Source organism: Aegilops tauschii, chromosome 5 (genome assembly GCF_002575655.3).
Source record: "Aegilops tauschii subsp. strangulata cultivar AL8/78 chromosome 5, Aet v6.0, whole genome shotgun sequence".
Lineage (NCBI taxonomy): Eukaryota > Viridiplantae > Streptophyta > Magnoliopsida > Poales > Poaceae > Aegilops > Aegilops tauschii.
Genome location: NC_053039.3, coordinates 454562367 through 454581992, shown reverse-complemented (window position 1 = coordinate 454581992; position 19626 = coordinate 454562367). Strand labels below are relative to the sequence as shown.

At 44.1% G+C, this 19626-nt stretch overlaps 4 protein-coding genes across 4 annotated transcripts; 2 read left to right on the top strand and 2 right to left on the bottom strand.

The window, feature by feature from the left end:
• The first annotated feature begins 466 nt into the window (after positions 1 to 466).
• On the top strand, positions 467 to 1351 carry LOC141022998 (uncharacterized). The gene has a single exon (XM_073499302.1). It carries the CDS (start codon positions 467 to 469, stop codon positions 1349 to 1351), a length of 885 nt encoding a protein of 294 aa, XP_073355403.1.
• Positions 1352 to 1755: 404 nt separating this feature from the next.
• Positions 1756 to 2341, top strand: LOC109772293 (histone H4). The gene has a single exon (XM_020330980.4). The coding sequence runs from the start codon at positions 1819 to 1821 to the stop codon at positions 2128 to 2130; it is 312 nt and encodes a 103-aa protein (XP_020186569.1). The 5' UTR covers positions 1756 to 1818; the 3' UTR covers positions 2131 to 2341.
• A 1903-nt stretch (positions 2342 to 4244) lies between these two features.
• Positions 4245 to 8242, bottom strand: LOC109772326 (NAC domain-containing protein 54). Its single transcript, XM_020331005.4, has 3 exons — positions 7136 to 8242; positions 6761 to 7038; positions 4245 to 4835 (listed from the first exon to the last, which is right to left on the bottom strand). The coding sequence occupies exons 1-3, from the start codon at positions 7290 to 7292 to the stop codon at positions 4617 to 4619; spliced, it is 654 nt and encodes a 217-aa protein (XP_020186594.1). The 5' UTR covers positions 7293 to 8242; the 3' UTR covers positions 4245 to 4616.
• A 1099-nt stretch (positions 8243 to 9341) lies between these two features.
• Positions 9342 to 11915, bottom strand: LOC109772327 (NAC domain-containing protein 54). The gene is given in 5 exon segments (XM_020331006.2): positions 9342 to 10052; positions 11047 to 11357; positions 11456 to 11647; positions 11650 to 11872; positions 11874 to 11915. Coding segments are annotated over 5 exon segments (1080 nt in total). The 3' UTR covers positions 9342 to 9740.
• Between the last annotated feature and the right edge of the window lie 7711 nt (positions 11916 to 19626).

Sequence of the window (19626 nt, the reverse complement as noted above, 5' to 3'; positions counted from 1 at the left end):
TGCTGAAAGAAGGAATTGTTTGGAGGATTGGGACAGGAGAACATGTGCGTATCTGGGAAGACCCGTGGATACCAAATGGAACGACGAGACGGCCGCGCACTGCTAGAGGCAGCGTGCTCATCGACAAAGTCAGTGACCTGTTTGATCCGTATACGGAGAACTGGGATGAAGAACTGGTGAAAGATCTGTTCTGCGAAGAGGATGTGAAGGAGATACTAGCGATACCAGTCAGGAGTGGCATGGATGATCAGCCGGCTTGGCATCTGGATCCAAGGGGAGTGTTCTCAGTGAAATCCGCCTACCATTTGGGAACCAGCATTAGGGACGCGAGCAAGAATAGAGATGCTAGCTCGTCGACGGCCACGCCAAGCTACTCGAAGAAATGGAATAGGTTCTGGACTCTTGATTTGCCCCCCAAAGTGAGATGTTTCTGTGGCGTCTGGCACATAACTCTTTGCCGCTACGGATGAATGTCAAGCGAAAGCAGGTGGAGCTAGATACTAGATGCCCGATATGTATGAGGCTGGATGAGGATGGTGGCCATTTATTTCTCAAGTGCAAGCTAGTGAAGCATCTTTGGAGAGAATTGCAGCTGGAGGATGTTAGACTAGAGTTGCTGAAGTGTGCTGATCCAGTAGCCATGTTTGATTTCCTGTGGTCGCTAACGCGGGTTCGCCGTGATCTGGTCCTGATTCTTCTATGGGAGTGGTGGAATATACGCAATAAAGCAAACCATGGCGGCAAGATGAAGCCCACCGAAGGAGTGGCCTATAACATCCGCAGAATACTTGATGATTTTCAGAATGGATCTTTGCAGACTGAAAAGCATGACACAATGCATACAATAGCAGGGTGGAGTAAACCAAAGGAAGGTTTTGTCAATATTAACTTTGACGCAGCCTTCCATGTGGAGCAAGGAGGGGGAGCCTGGGGCTGTGTTATGAGATCAGATCAAGGGGACGTCATTGCTGCATGTGCAGGGAGGATGGATCATCTCACGTCGGCTTTACAAGCTGAAGCTACTGCTTGTAACAGGGCCATCGAAGCGGCGAGCGAAATGGGAATCAATCAGGCTATTTTTGAATCAGACTCGTTGAGTCTGGTGAATGCCATAAACTCTGGCGAGAGGGATCTGTCTTCAATTGACGTCCTAATCCGTGAAGCTCGTAGCCTTTGTTACGCATCTTTTGATGCTTTTGAATTTACCTTCTGTAAGCGTTCTTGTAATTCTGTAGCCCATAGCCTTGCTGCTTTTGGCTATCGGGCAGGTGTGGTGTGCTCCTGGTGGAAGGACCAAGCATCAGAATTTGTATGCGACTTGGTTGCCGGCGATTCTGCTGTGCACGGTTAAGTTAATGGAATGTGTATTCCAGTTAAAAAAAAACCAGTTTCGTGGCCTGCACACAGCTCACTGGCCACGCCCACACCGACAGTCTCCGCAAAAACGCATCCAAAACTTCGCGGCAGCGAACACCCCGCGCAAAAATCCATCCGAAAACCACGCGGTCCCACCCGCCATCCACCCAGACGAGACTCGCGCCCTCCCCGCGTCCCAGCAGCCCGCCTCGTCCTCACAGAAAAAGCACACCTCCCCGCCACGTCACCGATCCGCGCCACCACTCCACCCCCACTCCTCGCCGTCCACCTCCCATCCGACGGCCCGCGCGCCGCATCACGCGGATCCTGGCCGCTCCCCTCTCCCCAAACCCCGCGGCTATAAATCCCACCTCGCCCCGCACTCCACCACCATCAATCTCATCGCCCACCACCAAAACAATCCAATCCAATCCCACCGTAGAGAGGGGAGAAGCGCGGAGGATGTCGGGCCGCGGCAAGGGAGGCAAGGGGCTGGGCAAGGGCGGCGCGAAGCGCCACCGGAAGGTGCTCCGCGACAACATCCAGGGCATCACCAAGCCGGCGATCCGGCGGCTGGCGCGCAGGGGCGGCGTGAAGCGCATCTCGGGGCTCATCTACGAGGAGACCCGCGGCGTGCTCAAGATCTTCCTCGAGAACGTCATCCGCGACGCCGTCACCTACACCGAGCACGCCCGCCGCAAGACCGTCACCGCCATGGACGTCGTCTACGCGCTCAAGCGCCAGGGCCGCACCCTCTACGGCTTCGGAGGCTAGGCCGAGGGTTCATCGATCCAGCTCGCGACGCCGCCGTCCGACCGAGAGTAGTAGTGCTATCTATCTAGTTGCTGTCTAGGGTTCGTGGTTCTCCGTGCAAGAGCAGTGGTATCTCCTTGGTGTTTGCTCCCGTCTTGTGAGCTGATGTTGCTGTTGTAGAGATGTACTGGAAGAAGTTTGGAATGGAAATTGCAGCAGTTTATCCCTGAAATTCTTCTGATGTGAATGCCTTCCAGTGCGTTCGCTGATTTTGCATTCTCTGCCCCCCATCCATCGCCTGGTCTGATTCCCCATCTGAAGTCTCTGAACTGTGAAAGGCATTTGAGCTGTTTTATCCCTGAATTCTTCCTTCAATCTCTTGCTCTGTTGCTGTGGATGTGCGCGGCATGCTAACTTTTCCCCATTGCCCGTCTCTGAATTTCAGTGCTATTCTGAACCATCCCTGCATTTCCGTCCCCGAATCGTGAAACGCCCACTTCGAGCTGATTCAAATTCCAATTCCAAATCCATCGATTGACACCGATCCACCCAGCAGCCGGAGAACCGAGGAGAACGGAACGGCTCGTCTGCACCGGCAAAGCGGCGGCGCAGGTAAGCCCAAAACCTGTTTCCATACAGCCATTTCGTCGAACACCCGAGGTGCATTCTGTTCTCCTTTCCCCCTTCGTTTTCGTTCACGGCCCATGACTCTTGCTTCCGAAACAGATTGGAGCCGAGGTCGCCGCTGACCGCGGGGATGAGGGCTGTCGTGCCGCGGCGGTGGAACGCGGCCGCCGCCATGGGGGGCCTTGAGTTGGGATCGCGTGCTCGCCTCTGCCCCGAATCGACCCACTTTGCTGCTCCCGCGACCTCTCGGTACAGATCTGCTTTACCATCTCGATGTCTTTGCAAAAGCTGTCATGATCAGCCACAGCTTCGATTTGGTAGTTCATACTACCAGCTTTATTGGTTGCAATTTGGACGCGCTACCAATCAGGACTCCTCATAACATTTGAACTGTGATGGGAATTTCCTTACTTTGTTATTTAAAATAGGTGTTGCCTGTCTGACAACATTCTGAATGTGATAAGAACCAGCTGATTTCTTTGCTTGTTCTTGAAAATGGACATCGGCCAACGGACTACCTTTTGAATTATGGTAAGGAGCAGCTGGTTTCTTTGGCTGAAATTATATTTTGACTACCTGACCCAACTTTTTTGATGTTGGTAACTGGCAAGAACACAGTTGATTTCCTTGGCTGATAAGATCATAAGATATATGAACTGAATGCATCATGGAGAAACATGAACCAGTGTGGATTAGGTTGATGGGGTCTGGGTTTGGTTTACAGATACCCATGTTGCCATATATCCCAGGAATTTGTTATTGTCTGGGTGCTGAGATTTCTGGCTTTCACAGCCTTGAAATGATCAAACCAGTACTATGATACAGTATATAAACAATTATACTAGCTAGCCTTGGATTGGGATGGGAAGCAACTGATTTCTTTGCCTGATTTTGAAAATAGATGTTGACTATGTGAAACATCTTTTTTAATTGTGGTAAGAGGCAGCTAATTTCTTCGGCTAAAAGTAGATTTTGACTACCTGACACCTTCTTGAATTGCAATAACCATTTAACCATCTTGTTTCTTTGGCTGAAAATGCATATGAACTGAACATGTTCAGAGGCAGATGATAGGAAAATATACGACACATTATGGTGCTAAAGGCGCATAAATAAAGGTTGACGGGTTCTGTGTTTGGTTTTCAGCAACCCATGCAGCCATGTATCCAAGGATTTTATGATAACCTGAGTGCGGAGATTTCAGGCTTTCAGCCTTGAAATGGCCAAGCGAGTATAATGATATCTAAACAGCTTTAGTTAGAACCTACATCTGGAAAACAGTCTGAAAACTGTATGTAGCTTACGCTATTCTTTATTTCACACGTATCGAGCTTAGGCTATTGACGAACATGACAATAGCACCACTTGTATACATTTTGCAACTCAGGAACCTTTGAACATTAATAAGAACGATTAACTACCATATTGGCACCTTACATTTCTGAGTTGAATTTTATTAGTCGGTAATGGTGATTGCTAATGGTATTAGTAGCTTTGGTCTCTTTACATTTGAGACTGATACCCTTAAAATCATTATAAACTGATATTACAAAAAAATTTAGGAACATGAAAACTGTTCACAGAATAAGATACATTGAACTAAGTTTCTGCCTTTTGTATTAGTGCTTTCACTATAAATCATTGCATTGGATGGTAGATACAGGTAAAAGAAGACTTCAAGTACAAAGTAGCCCATTTGTATATTACATTACCAAAAGAAGAGAAGTATAAGCCTACATCAAGAATCAGAGTCCAAACTTAAGTGTTCATACTGTCCAAAGTGAGAAGTGTTTTTATCAAACATATACAAAGATACACAGTGTAACTAGTGCTGGATTTTCTGGTTAGATCATGTTGAGCAAGCTGCATTCTCTAGTTCATTACTTGGTTTTGTTGCTGCACCACAGGTCTTCCACTATGAACTGCATCCAAGAATTGTCTTTGTCATTCTCGTTTGCAGTTGAGGACTCTCCAGCATCCTCGAAGTCTGTAACCTGTTCTTGATTTGCTTTAGCCTGTGATGAGCTGCATTCCCCTTGTTTTTCAAATTCACCAGCCGGCACATTTTTCTTGAAAACCCGACATAGCGCATAGGAGTCCTGTAAAAGAACAAGAAAGATGAACAACAAAACCTCATTCCCCCTTTTTTTTGCTTTCACATGGAACAAACTGTCTCTTATGTTCCACATGGATGGAAAATTAATTCCATGCTAACCTTTCTGCTTTATTGAACAATACACAGCTGCATACTTAAACTGTGTCAATGATGCTTCTTTCTTATGCCGGGGAATTTTGCTGTGCTATATCTAAAAGCTGAACTAACGTTATATCTTTATAATTTGAATCATATGGATGTAAAATTAATGCCATGCTAACCTTTCTGCTTTACTGAATGATATACAACTGTATACTTAAACTGTGTCAGTTATGCTTCTTCATTATGCCAGGGCATTTTGCTGCTCAAATAACGTTATGCCCTTATAATTTGAATCATATGGATGTAAAATTAATGCCATTCTAACCTTTCTGCTTTACTGAACAATTTACAGCTGCAAACTTAAACTGTGTCGATGACGCTGCTTCATTATTTTGGGGACTTTTCCTGCTTTGTTACATGTGCTAATGTGCTATATCTATACATTTGAATGCCCTTCTATGTTTATGTGCGGTGGATTGGGGTCTGTTTTCTATTTTTCTTAATTTTTTTCTATAAGACTCACAATTAGTTATTTGCGTTCTAATAATAGAATATCTGTTTTACACTTGCATCTTCAAACTTATAAACCGTGTAGATGCTGCTGCTTCATTGTGTTGGGGACTTTGCTGCTCTGGTACATGTGCTATATCTATACGTTCAAATAACGTTCTATGTTCATACATGTGCTGGATCGGGGTTCGCATCCTGCTTTTTTTCTTGTTCTCTTTTGTAGGGCTTATCATTAGCTACTCTTGGCTTTTCATGATAGAATTCTGGGTTTCTAGCTAAATAAACCTTGTTTATTACCAATCTTTGGAAATGAATCTCCAGAGAATTCAGCATTATGTGCAGCAGGAAATGATATGCAAGTTCAGTGCTGACTGTAGTATGCTGCTACCCAATAGTCTATTAGAATATGATCAACCATCCACACTTATGAAGAGTTTTTTGTGGGGTATTTGGTGTGTTACGTTTGGACCAAATGTAACCAAATTTAGTTGTCACATGAAGCGATGCACAAACTCTGAATAGTACTACACTATTACTGTATAAACAGTCACAGAAATGTGAAAAGGATGGCCCAGTATGCACAATTTTTAGCTAGCAAGTTTGCTGTGCTCTGCTCTCCCATCTAATCTACAGTTTACATGGGATCAGAAGTTTATGTTCAGTTTTACTACCAAGTAAAGTAGGAGTGGGACATGGAGAATAAAGTGCAAAGCCACCGACACAGCACTGGGCCACACCGAAGGATGTCTAAGCTTTAAGGTAGCATCAACATGCAAAAGACCTAGATTATGTGTACCCTGCATCATGAGGCGGTGGTGGCACCCCTTATGCAGTCACACAGTATGGTTTCAATTCAGAAACCAAGGATTGGATGTTACATTTGTCTTATCAAGTGTACCAAAAAAAGTGCACCATGTGTGACCCCATTAGAAGAACTTCTGCTGTACTTTGTAAAGTATCTATGGTCTATGGAAGCAAGGAATACTTTATGCTGATGGATATGGGCCGGGGAAAAAGAGATAAGAACCCTAGCTTTTCATGCACTCCATGCATAAACAACGTAGTTTTCCTGAATTGCGTATGCCCTAGCTAATTTTTCCCTCTTTTATTGTCAATTTTATTTTTGCTGTTTATAATAAAAACAAAATTATTTTAGCAAGACAATATCTCTAAAATCCTGCATATTTCCAAGGTATGATTACTACAAGATTGGCTGGATTTTAGTACTATGAACTGCATCCTGAGCTCACTAAATGTAGCAGAAACACAATGATTTAACTGATACTGAAAGTGAGGAGAGGAGAATGAAGGAGTAACCTGAACCCCCATGGTGTTGTTGCATTCGCTTTCCTCGATGCGGTACTCATGCATGACCCAGTTGCTCCTGATCCCCTGAGGAGCTCGGCCTTGGTAGAAGACTAATGTCTTCTTCATACCGATTGACCTCTTCTGGTAGTTGATGGATCGATCTTTGCCGGTCGATTTCCAGTATCCTGCCCGAGTTGCTCGGTTCGTCCGGCATCCATTTGGATACTTCCTATCCCTTGGCCCAAAGAAGTACCACTCAGGGTCTCTACTGGGCAGGAACGATTTCTCTTCCGAAACAAAGAACATATCCCAAGTTCAATCAGGACTCAGCAGTAGTTAGACAACAGGATGAACAACACAACAGAGTTTAATTTTTCAGGTTACCTGCTAGCTCCCAAGGCTCACACTTGTAGAGGTCTACCTCTGGGATGATGTCGAGTTCGATGCTCTGGCCATGGACCTTCCTCTTGAGGTAATAGTTCACAAGCTCCTCATCAGTTGGATGAAACCTAAAGCCTGGGGGGAGACCAACCGGCGCCATGATCTCCTGGTTCGCCTCCTCCTTTGTTGCCGATCTTTCTCTTTGTCTTTCCCCTTTGTCTTTCCCTACCGTGTCCAGCTGCTGCGCTCTTTAGCCCCTTCGTGAAATGATTCAAAGCCTGCCCTACAAGTAGCCGTGTCTCTCTTTCCAGGATTCTCACACAAGCAGGCTCTGGACGTCTTACAGCACCGAAGGATCTTCTTTTCATTTCTTTTAACGGAGCCGACTTTTGTTCTGTTTTTTATCTGGATAACACACTTTTATGATCTCCAATGCTGGTAGGTCGTGGAGGGGCGCTGTACCAGCATGAGAAAGTTGTCACGATGCCGCCTGCCTGGACCTTGCATTAGATCATGTTCTTTTGCCCACTGAACTTGTTTTTGTGCCTCACAAGCTTAGCCTCTTTGAAGTGTCGTAGAGAAGAAGAGGACTAAAGACAAGGGTAGGGAGCTATGCCACATGCATCTGTCTTGGGATCAGCATTGTAAAACAGAAAGTTTCAGAAAGGAAAAGGAAAGGTTCATGTAGCCATGAGGCCCTATAGTGTCAATGAGCTTGCATTGCTAGCCATTCAGCCATCTAGATCAGACAAAACTTTTAGCTTTAGATTCTGACAAAGGAGTAATTGAGTGCATTCGATCATCACATTTCTAGTTGAGCATACAAATGCCTCCAGAAGCATAAGTTGATTAGAAAGCTCCTTGTGTTCAAAGAAATTAACGGCAATGATCTAGATCCTCTCTTTCTTGAATGGAAGCCGTTCGATTAGTAAGATCAAATGATCAGTCTTAACGCAAGAAATATTTATGTGTACTGCAACCTTATTTTGAAGGGGATAAATGATCCGTTAAAAAACTGGCTGTTATTTTCTCCTAAACTCCTCCAACACTACAATGCCAACGAAGCAGATGGCATCGCATGTAAAGAGGCCAGCGAGTGGCCTTACCCAATTCTCTACATGAAAAGAAGGGCATCGCCTTCAGATGCATGTGGTCTAAAGCAAATTCTGTTTCTAAATGTAGATTTGCAAATTACTTTGCAGTTGGTGTGACTATCCAAACGGCGAAACGGTTCAAGGGTACTATTGACCTGCTGGGCCATTCTGAAAAAGATTCAGAGGCAACACGCTTGCAGCGAAGATTCACGGTGAAGACACGATAAGGTAGACTGCAGAACTTTAGTTCTGTCTTCTCTGGTACCAGTGAGGCCGGAACGATGCCCAGAAAGATGATAAATCATTACTGTTTTCGCCTGAGATCTGCATAGAAGCTTTCCTGGCCATGTGGTAAAAAGAGATGTTATTGGAGCACCACTCGGGTAATACTTTGTTGCAGTACACGGTTTTGTGAAAAATACAGTCATAGACCTGTATGTTTACTGAGAGTACAAAGCTGCTCTGGGCTTATATTTATTGACTTGAGATGGATTCTAATTGACATTCTAGGGCTACTGGCAACAGCATGTGGTAGCCTCTGATCTAGAATAGTATTCCTTCAACGCTTTGGTGCACAGAAGTGTTCAATTAAGCTTCTTCGTCAGTACTGATGCATGCCTTGCAATCCAAGCATGTAACGGAACCTGTTGCATAGGATTTTCCATGTTTACAGGATATAGTGCTTTGCATGTGATATACTAAAAAAGGTAGATTTTCAGCATTTGAAGATATATATTTAAAAAAAGTAAAATGGTTTACTGTGAGATTTCTATTTTATGAGTCATGAAGTATAAAGAATGTTTTTTCATATCTATATGCTTGGCCTATTTACTAAAGTAATACATGTAAACAATTACGGCACAAATGTGGTTGCCAAAAATCATAATTTAGTTGCAATTTTATTTTCTTATTTATTGATAAACATACGAATAATGGATTTACTGAGGCAATAAGAACCAGGTGCCAGGTTTGGAGCAGATTGATGCAAATTGAGCAGTCAGGTACAAGCAGTTACATTTTTGTTCAATTCTATTGACATATAGGGAGGCACACAACAACTATATATGCTATGGAATGGCATAGCCTCACTCTTTCTTTTTTCACAGGAAGAGGAGAAAAAAAAGCCTCCAATCGAGAAGCTTAATAATACATATGAACACCAAGGAAAGCATGAACAGAAGAAGAAAAACACAAATGTAGTCTGATTGTTCCTATCATCATCATATAAATATAAATCCTCCTTATGAGCTCAACTCCAGGAAGGATTACAGCCTTCACCTTGAGGCCAGCATCGATCGATCGGTTACCCAAACTCCCAGCAATACGCTGGAAGATGGAACCCAAAAGGATTATATATACCTTATTACTGCTTGATCTTTCACCTTCAACACTCGGTGATTATTGATAAATTGCCAGCAGCACCGATCACAAAAAGAAAAAGGAAAAATATATAGGTATATATATCAGGAGGATTATTTCCACCGACAGAAGAAGCTCTCCGGCCGCATGCATGATCAGCCGGCGCAGGAGGTGCTCTCCTCGGCGGCGGTGCTGGAGCACCAGGCGTCCTCGGAGATGAACTGCATCCAGGAGTCGTCCTTGTCAGCGTCGTCGTCTGCGTCGGCGTCAGCACCGCCGGAGGTGGACCCTGCGGGCACGTCGGGCGACGGGGTCTGGTAGTACTCCTGTCCGGCAGTGCGGCTGCTGGCGAGCAGCTGCTGGCAGGCGCCCTCGAGCAGTGCCATGCTGCACTGCCCCTCCTGCAGCTCCTCCACCTCGGCGCAGATGGCGTTCTTCTTGAAGACCCGGCACAGCGCGTAGGTGTCCTGATCCATCCACCATGCATGGTATATTAACTCATGACAGGAAAAAGCAAAAACAAGATCCATCTGCTATTGTGGTTTCTCGAGACTTTCTTGAAAGTTTATGCACACACTGATGCATGATTATCTCATGTGCAGTTACTTCTGCCAATTAGTAGTCAACAGGCCTTGGGTTTTGGGCAATTTGATCCATCAGAGTGCCATCATAGTGTTGTATACATTCTTGTTGATTGTTAATCAGAAAAAGAGGCCGATCGATTATCAAAGCAAAGCGGGAGAAGAAATAAGAAGACTAGCCGGCCATGGAAAAATCAGAAGGGTGTGAGGATGATGATGGGATTCAGCACGGAATAAAGCGGAAAGCGCGGGAGGACGCCGACATGCATATGGCCATGACTCGACACGAGCTGCTATCTCGCGCCAAGATGCATGAGGGCTTGCTTTGCTTTGCTCTCTAGCTTTGGTTAAGGCCCTTTAGCGTCTCATGATCAGTGCAGACTGCTCTAATCTCACCCCAAAAAAAGAGAGAACGTAGCGTAGCATGCATGGTTAACACGCAGAGTACGTACTACTCTTATCTTAGAACAAAGAACGTAGCTGGAGAACGAACAAATACTACTAATGCTAAGGCCCCGGCTTTTACTTTTGTTAGTTAAATTTTTTGGACAGCAAGGCGAGGCCTACATGTTTGTCTCTCTCATCAGAGTAGTAGCTGGAGCAAAGCAAAGTGACCCATACTACTACCACACCGTTTTACAGACGGGAGAAAAGCCATGTTGTAATCCTCTCAGAAAATTTTACGTCTTCCTTTCATTTTAGACGCAAGCAGAAAATTTTCTTTGCCCGGCCAGCACAAAAGAAAAGGATCAATTTTTTCTCAAAGCCCTAGCTAAATAGCTTTCCATTGCATCCATGGAAGGAGAAGATTAGACATGCATGCATGATCACCTTGCATGACGGGATAGGTCACTCAGAGAATGAAGGTGATTATACATACCTGGATGGCGATGGTGTCCTCGGAGTCCTTGTCGTCGAGGCGGTACTCGTGCATCACCCAGTCGGTGCGCACCCCCTGCGGCGCGCGTCCGCGGTAGTACACCAGCGTCTTCTTCATCCCGATTGCCCGCGCGCCCCCGCCGGCTCCTCCGCCGCCGTGGTGCTGCTGCGTCATGACGCGCCGGTCCTTGCCGGTGGACTTCCAGTACCCTGCCCGCGTCGCCCGGTTGGTCCGGAAGCCGTTGGGGTACTTGCGGTCCCTCGGCCCGAAGAAGTACCACTCCGGGTCACGGCTCGGCAAAAACGACTTCTCTGCACGCCATGAGGACGTACGTTGTAATTCGCATCAGTTCACAACACATACGCGATCGAGATCACATGCGAACTGAGATCGGTGGTGCGTACTGTACCTGCGAGGTCCCAGGGCTCGCACTTGTAGAGGTCCACCTCCGGGATGATGTCGAGCTCGATGTGGAGCCCGTGGATCTTGCGCTTCAGGTAGTAGTTCACCAGCTCCTCGTCCGTCGGGTGGAACCGGAAACCCGGCGGCAGACCCACCGGCGCCATACCCCGGCGATCGACGGCGGCAGCAGCAGCAGCTAGGTTGGTAGGTAGCTGCTTCGGCGGAGGAGCAAGACGCGCACTTTGCTTCTTCTTCTCTGCTCCTGCTGGTTGGAGGAGGCTGCTGCTGCTGCCTTTACCGGGCGGCCAGCTGCCCTTATAAGTAGGTTTTCTCTTCCTCTGGGTCGATCGTCGTCGGCTGGGGTAGGAGGCACAGTAGTCGTCCTCCCCTCGAGATTTTCATCGATCGGATGGGGGCCACCTTTAGCTAGCTACCTCCTCTTTTGCAGATTCCCTCGCAAGCTTCATCCTTTTCCTTACACGGCCGACCGCCCCTCATTTCTCTCTCTAGACGTGTAACACTCTCTCTCTCTCTCTCTCTCTCTCTCATCCTGGCTAGTGAATGGATCAATTTTTTTGCGAGTGACTAGATTACTCCATTGCTGAAATAAAACTACTAAGACAGTGTCCACTATATGTCATGTCTTTATTGAGGTTTCAAAAAACCAAGTCCTTAATAAATGGTTTATATAATTATATTACATAATCTCGGTCCAACAGTTAGAAAGCTGAGCACATGTTTATACATGTACAATGTGAAGCCATTGCTACATTGTTTGAGCATCCACACCCTATAAACACCTATAGCCTCGGTATACACACCATCTTTCTCTTGATCCGAGAGTTAAAAGCTGAGCATGCCCCCGTTATTTTAGATGCCACTTACACACATTTTATTTTTTAAAATATATATGTGCATTGTGGAGCCATTGGTCGATTTCTTAGATCATCCGCATCCCCATAAATAATTATAGTTTCCAGCCTCGATAAGTGTGTCAACTTTCTCTCTCATTCACCTTGATAAGTGTTTTTTTTACCATATCCTCTAGCACCACTTGAAGGTACTAAATATATTAAATTTATCATCCAAATTAAAGATTGGCACACAAGCTATTAGTTTAACATACTTTGCTAAGCTTAGCATTGGATGCTAAGCTTAGCGTTAGTGCTAAGCTTTTGATCTTAGCATCTACCCTCACATGCATCCTTTAGCACTAGTGCTAAACCTTTAGCACTAGTGCTAAACAATTTCTCTCACCTTTAGCCTCTGCTTAACACCTAGGGATGCAGATGCTCTTAGTACATATAATAACTTAATATAACACAACTATAGCGTTCAAATAACGACATCCATAGCTATTGAGGCATATTAATTTCCATGGACGAAATGCAGCAACACTGGTTGTAGTGAGCTGAGTTGGATCAAGAATGTGGGTACACCGGTAGCTTCTACATACAAAAAGGAAGAGGAAGGAAGAGAGAATGTACAAAGCAAAACCGAATCAGCTGTATCATGTGGACTCTGGCTATATATGTGTGTGCGATCTTGTGTAGGAATATCACGTTTTTGTTCAGTGATGAATGATGGTTTATCTAAACAGTACCCCTACTACCATCTACGCTGCCACATTATGGTTTCTACATGCATGTCATCTTTTAGGTACTGGAAACTAGACACACTGTCCCGCCCTCTACACCATACCATGCACACAAATTAGTTTGTTAAAATATGAAAAGAACCAAAAAAGGGAAACAACTCATAAATATCAAACAAGGTAATCACCGTGCAGAGTAGCTCTGCCACTGTCTCCTGTAGCTTAAAAAGGTCAATATAAGGAGCACATTTGCATAACCGAGACATTCATATTAGCATTTAAATTTGAATATGCTTATCACTTATGGCCATTCCTTTTAATTCCAGGATAATTAAGATGTCTTCATTCATAAGTGATCAATTAATTGTAGCTCGTGCATATATCACCCCATGTTACATTTGCGCCGCATCACTATATCTATATGTACACAGTGTAGAGCACTCTATCAATTAGCCGGTGCAGCATAAAAGAAGACAATACACATGGAGCATCGGCTGTCCTACAAAAAGGTAAGAGAATATATCCCTTGCCATGCACATTTTTGAAAGTTAAAACATGTGATTTTTTTCTTGCTAAGTTTCAATATCAGGATCACGTGAACAATGTTTAGCTTAGAATTTCCTACCATATTACTAATCATACCCTTGATTCATAGGCGGTCAATGGCTCTATCTCAGTTTTGCCATGTTAAGCAGAAGATAAGAGCATATCTCCAAGAGGCCCCTACTCCACCCCTCAAATCACTTTTTGAGGGCTAAGGACAAAAAATCAACTCCAATAACCCCTACTACATTTTTTTTTGCAAATCAACCCCTACAACATTCATAACAGAGGATCCAAAAATAATAACCCTCCAAGCCCTCAGTTCAAGGCCGCCCTGCTCCATCCTCCTAAACTCCTCCCTCCAGGATCCCACCCCTCTCCTCTGCCCGATTTCGCCACCCCGCCTATCAATCCGGGCGGTGCCGATCGTCTCCCTCCACCAGCACCATCGAGGCTGCCACCCTCTCGCCGTTCCGCCTCTCCATGTTTTCCCGCACCGTGCCCCAACCTTACAAGGTGCAAGTCGCTACGACATCGCCTCCCTGCCCGCACTGTTGTTTGTGTTATCATTGAGAGCGAGTGTGGGTCAACATGAAGACTTCGAGTGAAATGATATGGGAGTCTATGTGGCTTTGGAGGATCTGCATCACATTACTGCTAGTGAATTCCTTGATGTCTAGAGAAGGATGGAAAGCCCTATAAGCGCACGATCAACTTTGAAATGACCTTTTTTTTCCGACGAAGGAGCCCCTCTCCAATTTTAATTAACCATGAAAATGATAAACAACGGCAGGTAATATATATCAAACATGAGCCTTGGCTCAGACCATGGCCGACACAAGCGATCAACTCAAAGATGATCTTTTTTCAGCACTCGCGAGAATGATATGGGTCCAAGTAGTTTATTTACTATATTTTTGTTTAAAACACCGACTACGTTGGATGAACCATGTAGTTCAATGAACATTTCCTAGTATTATTTGATTTTTTTGTGTTCAATATTTTGAATTGTGGCGCTTAAAATTATGAATTTGAACATTGTTGAGTTTTATGCGTAGACATATTATATTTCAAATTATTGTGGTGTCAAATTTGGTGTCACATAGAGCAAATGTGCAACAAGAAGATTTTTTCTACAAAGCTGAGAAATGAAGGGTATTGTTAGAGTTTTTAGGGCTGAGAAAGTAGGGGGTGCCCTCAAATGACCCTTCGAGGGCCTTTCTTGGAGATGCTAAAGCAACTAACGCAATGGATGGAAATTAGCAAAGTATTTTTATTTTTATTTTGCACAACTCACAAATGATCGCATTGAACACAATAAAAATATATGGTCATGCTTTGTGTCCATTTTCTACATGCATAAACTGTTTGTCTATTTTTTTAGAAAAGCTTGACCGATGTGATTTTCTTGCTAAGTTTTAAAAGCGGGATTGTATGGAACCATGCTCACAGTAGTACTAGGAAAATCCCTTTCGGTGCCTGCGGTTCAGATGAGCCCGGTGAACATACCACAGTTTAAAATAGAAAAAAAGTTCAAAAATTTCCAATTTTTTTGGTGCAAGATGCTCCTATGCGTGAACTCCATACAAAATTTTATGAAGGTTGGACATTCAAGGAGCTCGTGAAAAAAAAGACAAAATCAGGCATGAACACTGCGATTTTCAAAAGTTTCTCAGACATCCGAAATTTATCTTTTTTGCCACGAGCTCCTCGAATGTCCAAACTTCACAAAATTTTGCACAGAGTTCACGCACAGAAGCATCTTGCACCACAAAAAAAATGGATTTTTTGAACTTATTTTCTATTTTGAATCACGATACTGTTCTCGGGAGCCAAATCGCTGTATATACTATTAATTCCGTATTCATGACTCATGAGTGTACACGCCAATGTACTGAAGACAAAAAGCAAAGAAAAAAAGAAGAAGAAGAGAGAGAGAACCGTGCATAAAAATATCTTTAGTTTTTTTAACCTTTAAGTACCTTGAATAAGAAGGGCATACAGATCAAGAGCTTTGCTGTCATAGTCTCGCTTTGATGCGTGCTAACGTATCAGCTTTTCCTTTTAGCCATAAGTTGTCCTCACCTTTCAATCGACCGTGCTACAAACGCAACTGATGAAGGAAATTTGACTCATTTAAGGCAGAGCAAGGTTAAGATCATGTACACCACACCTCCTCCACTAGCGGTATGAGACTAAACTTTAGAGAATATAAATCATGATTAAAATTATTATTAGCATGCAACAATCTAGCATACTAGATGAACATGGAAACATGTACCACAACATTGCACAAATAATGGCAACCATAATTAGAGACATGAATAGATCACGACGCACGTACTATTTATCGGTAGCCGTAGCTGCTGCAGGAGTGATGTTGTTGATGATGCATTCATGAAGACAGGTCGAAGCAAATGACGTTGGAGATGTCGGTACGCGATGCGACCCGACTTGGATGGAAGACACCCGTGGTGACGAAGTTGAGCAGTCGCACGAAATGCTTACCAAAAATCTAATTCGTCCTCTCCCTATGCAGGATCACAAGAACGAAGGGTTCTAGTGACCTGCTCTCCCGCTCGCTGGTGCACACACACACGTTTGGAATGGAGTAGACTACGATGATGTCGCAAGTTGTGAGATGAGGCAAAACCCTAGCTTGTTTCGGTGTATCTTTAGTCGTAGCTGGTAAGTCATATTTATAGGAGGACCAAGGTGGTAGCGTGTCGTGATCACGATCTCAAACCGACTTGGTTTTCAAGTCGTAACTTACCAGACAAGTCAACTTGTGAACCATTCACACGCATGTCGCACAACCACACCCCTCCCTGTCCAGACCAGGCCAGGTGAGGCGAACGCGCACGCTTGTGGTGTTCTCTTTCTCTCGTCATACTCACCGCATAGTGTGGTGGGGAGAACCCACTATGTAAACATGTCTCATACCTCCTCCACTAGCGGTATGAGACTAAACTTTAGAACCACCCTGTTGGTGTCCTGGACTAGGGGATGCTTACCACGACGGCCCGCCGGTTATGGGCCGGGTCGAGGACCCAACAAAGACTGATGAATGGGCCATGCAGGCCCTGGCCCTCTGTGTAATCAAGATGAAGATCTCCGAAGGCTTGGCATTGCTACCTCTTGAGCATGCACTGGTTTTCTCTTGAAGAGGAAAGGGTGATGCAGCAAAATAGCGTAAGTATTTCCCCTAGTTTTTGAGAACCAAGGTATCAATTCAGTAGGAGATTACACGCAAATCCCTCGTACTTGCACAAACAAATAAGAACCTTGCAACCAACGCAATAAAGGGGTTGTCAATCCCTTCACAGCCACTTGCAAAAGTGAGATCTGATAGAGATAATAAGATAAATATTTTTGGTATTTTTATGGTATAGATTGAAAAGTAAAGATTGCAAAATAAAACAGATCGAAAACTTATATGATGGAAGATAGACCCGGGGGCCATAGGTTTCACTAGTGGCTTCTCTCAAGATAGCAAATTCTACGGTGGGTGAACGAATTACTGTCGAGCAATTGATAGAAAAGTGCATAGTTATGAGAATATCAAGGCATGATCATGTATATAGGCATCACGTTCGCGACAAGTAGACCGAAACGATTCTGCATCTACTACTATTACTCCACACATCGACCGCTATCCAGCATGCATCTAGAGTATTAAGTTCATAAGAACAGAGTAACGCATTAGGCAGGATGACATGATGTAGAGGGATAAACTCAAGCAATATGATATAAACCCCATCTTTTTATCCTCGATGGCAACAATTTAATACGTGTCTTGCTGCCCCCGCTGTCACTGGGAAAGGACACCACAAGATTGAACCCAAAGCTAAGCACTTCTCCCATTGCAAGAAAGATCAATCTAGTAGGCCAAACCAAACTGATAATTCGAAGAGACTTGCAAAGATATCAAATCATACATATAAGAATTCAGAGAAGAATCAAATATTGTTCATAGATAATCTTGATCATAAACCCGCAATTCATCAGATCTCGACAAACACACCGCAAAAAGTATTACATCGAATAGATCTCCAAGAGAATCGAGGAGAACTTTGTATTGAGATCCAAAGAGAGAGAAGAAGCCATCTAGCTAATAACTATGGACCCGAAGGTCTGTGGTAAACTACTCACACATCATCGGAGAGGCTATGGTGTTGATGTAGAAGCCCTCCGTGATCGATTCCCCCTCCGGCGGAGCGCCGGAAAAGGCCCCAAGATGGGATATCACGGGTATAGAAGGTTGCGGCGGTGGAAATAGGGTTCGTGGTGCTCCTGGATGTTTTTAGGGTATAAGAGTATATATAGGCGAAGGAAGTAGGTCGGTGGAGCCACGAGGGGCCCACAAGGGTGGGGGGCGCGCTTACCCCCTGGGCGCGCCTCCCTACCTCGTGGCCGTCTCGTTGCTTCCTTGACGTCCACGCCAAGTCTCCTGGATCGCGTTTGTTCCAAAAACGATCCTCGCGAAGGTTTCATTCCGTTTGGACTCCGTTTGATATTCCTTTTCTGCGAAACACTGAAATAGGCAAAAAAAACAGCAATTTGCACTGGGCCTCCGGTTAGTAGGTTAGTCCCAAAAATAATATAAAAGTGCATAATAAAGCCCATTAAACATCCAAAACAGATAATATAATAGCATGGAACAATCAAAAATTATAGATACGTTGGAGACGTATCAGGCATCCCGAGCTTAATTCCTGCTCGTCCTCGAGTAGGTAAATGATAAAAACAGAATTTTTGATGTGGAATGCTACCTAGCATAATCTCAATGTAATTTTCTTTACTGTGGCATGAATTTCAGATCCGAAAGATTCAAGACAAAAGTTTAATATTGACATAAAAATAATAATACTTCAAGCATACTAATAAAGCAACCATGTCTTCTCAAAATAACATGGCCAAAGAAAGTTATTCCTACAAAATCATATAGTCTGGCTATGCTCTATCTTCATCACACAAAATATTTAAATCATGCACAACCCCGATGACAAGCCAAGCAATTGTTTCATACTTTTGATGTTCTCAAACTTTTTCAATCTTCACGCAATACATGAGCGTGAGCCATGGACATAGCACCATATGTGGAATAGAATGGTGGTTGTGGAGAAGACAAAAAAGGAGAAGATAGTCTCACATCAACTAGGCATATCAATGGGCTATGGAGATGCCCATCAATAGATATCAATGTGAGTGAGTAGAGATTGCCATACAACGGATGCACTAGATCTATAAGTGTATGAAAGCTCAACAAAAGAAACTAAGTGGGTGTGCATCCAACTCGCTTGCTCACGAAGACCTAGGGCATTTTGAAGAAGCCCATCATTGGTATATACAAGCCAAGTTCTATAATGTAAAATTCCCACTAGTATATGAAAGTGACAACATAGGAGACTCTCTATCATGAAGATCATGGTGCTACTTTGAAGCACAAGTGTGGTAAAAGGATAGTAACATTGTCCCTTCTCTCTTTTTCTCCTTTTTTTGTTTGGGCCTTTCTCTCTTTTTTTATGGCCTCTTTTCTTTCCTTTTTTTTAATTTTAGTCCAGAGTCTCATCCCGACTTGTGGGGAATCATAGTCTCCATCATCCTTTCCTCACTTGGGACAATGCTCTAATAATGATGATCATCACACTTTTATTTACTTACAACTCAAAAATTACAACTCAATACTTAGAACAAAATATGACTCTATGTGAATGCCTCCGGCGGTGTACCGGGATATGCAATGAATCAAGAGTGACATGTACGAAAATCATGAACGGTGGCTTTGCCACAAATACGATGTCAACTACATGATCATGCAAAGCAATATGACAATGATGGAGCGTGTCATAATAAACGGAACGGTGGAAAGTTGCATGGCAATATATCTCGGAATGGCTATGGAAATGCCATAATAGGTAGGTATGGTGGCTGTTTTGAGGAAGGTATATGGTGGGTGTATGATACCGGCGAAAGTTGCACGATATTAGGAGGCTAGCAATGGTGGGAGGGTGAGAGTGCGTATAATCCATGGACTCAAC

Bases quoted from the DNA above. Each gene is read 5' to 3' on its own strand.
- LOC141022998 (XM_073499302.1), top strand. From the start codon at position 467: ATGAATGTCAAGCGAAAGCAGGTGGAGCTAGATACTAGATGCCCGATA.
- LOC109772326 (XM_020331005.4), bottom strand. From the start codon at position 7,292: ATGGCGCCGGTTGGTCTCCCCCCAGGCTTTAGGTTTCATCCAACTGAT. The intron at 7,039-7,135 runs GTAACCTGAAAA...TTGTTTCGGAAG, and splicing joins TGAGCCTTGGGAGCTAGCAG to AGAAATCGTTCCTGCCCAGT. The intron at 4,836-6,760 runs GTTACTCCTTCA...GTTCTTTTACAG, and splicing joins ACAACACCATGGGGGTTCAG to GACTCCTATGCGCTATGTCG.
- LOC109772293 (XM_020330980.4), top strand. From the start codon at position 1,819: ATGTCGGGCCGCGGCAAGGGAGGCAAGGGGCTGGGCAAGGGCGGCGCG.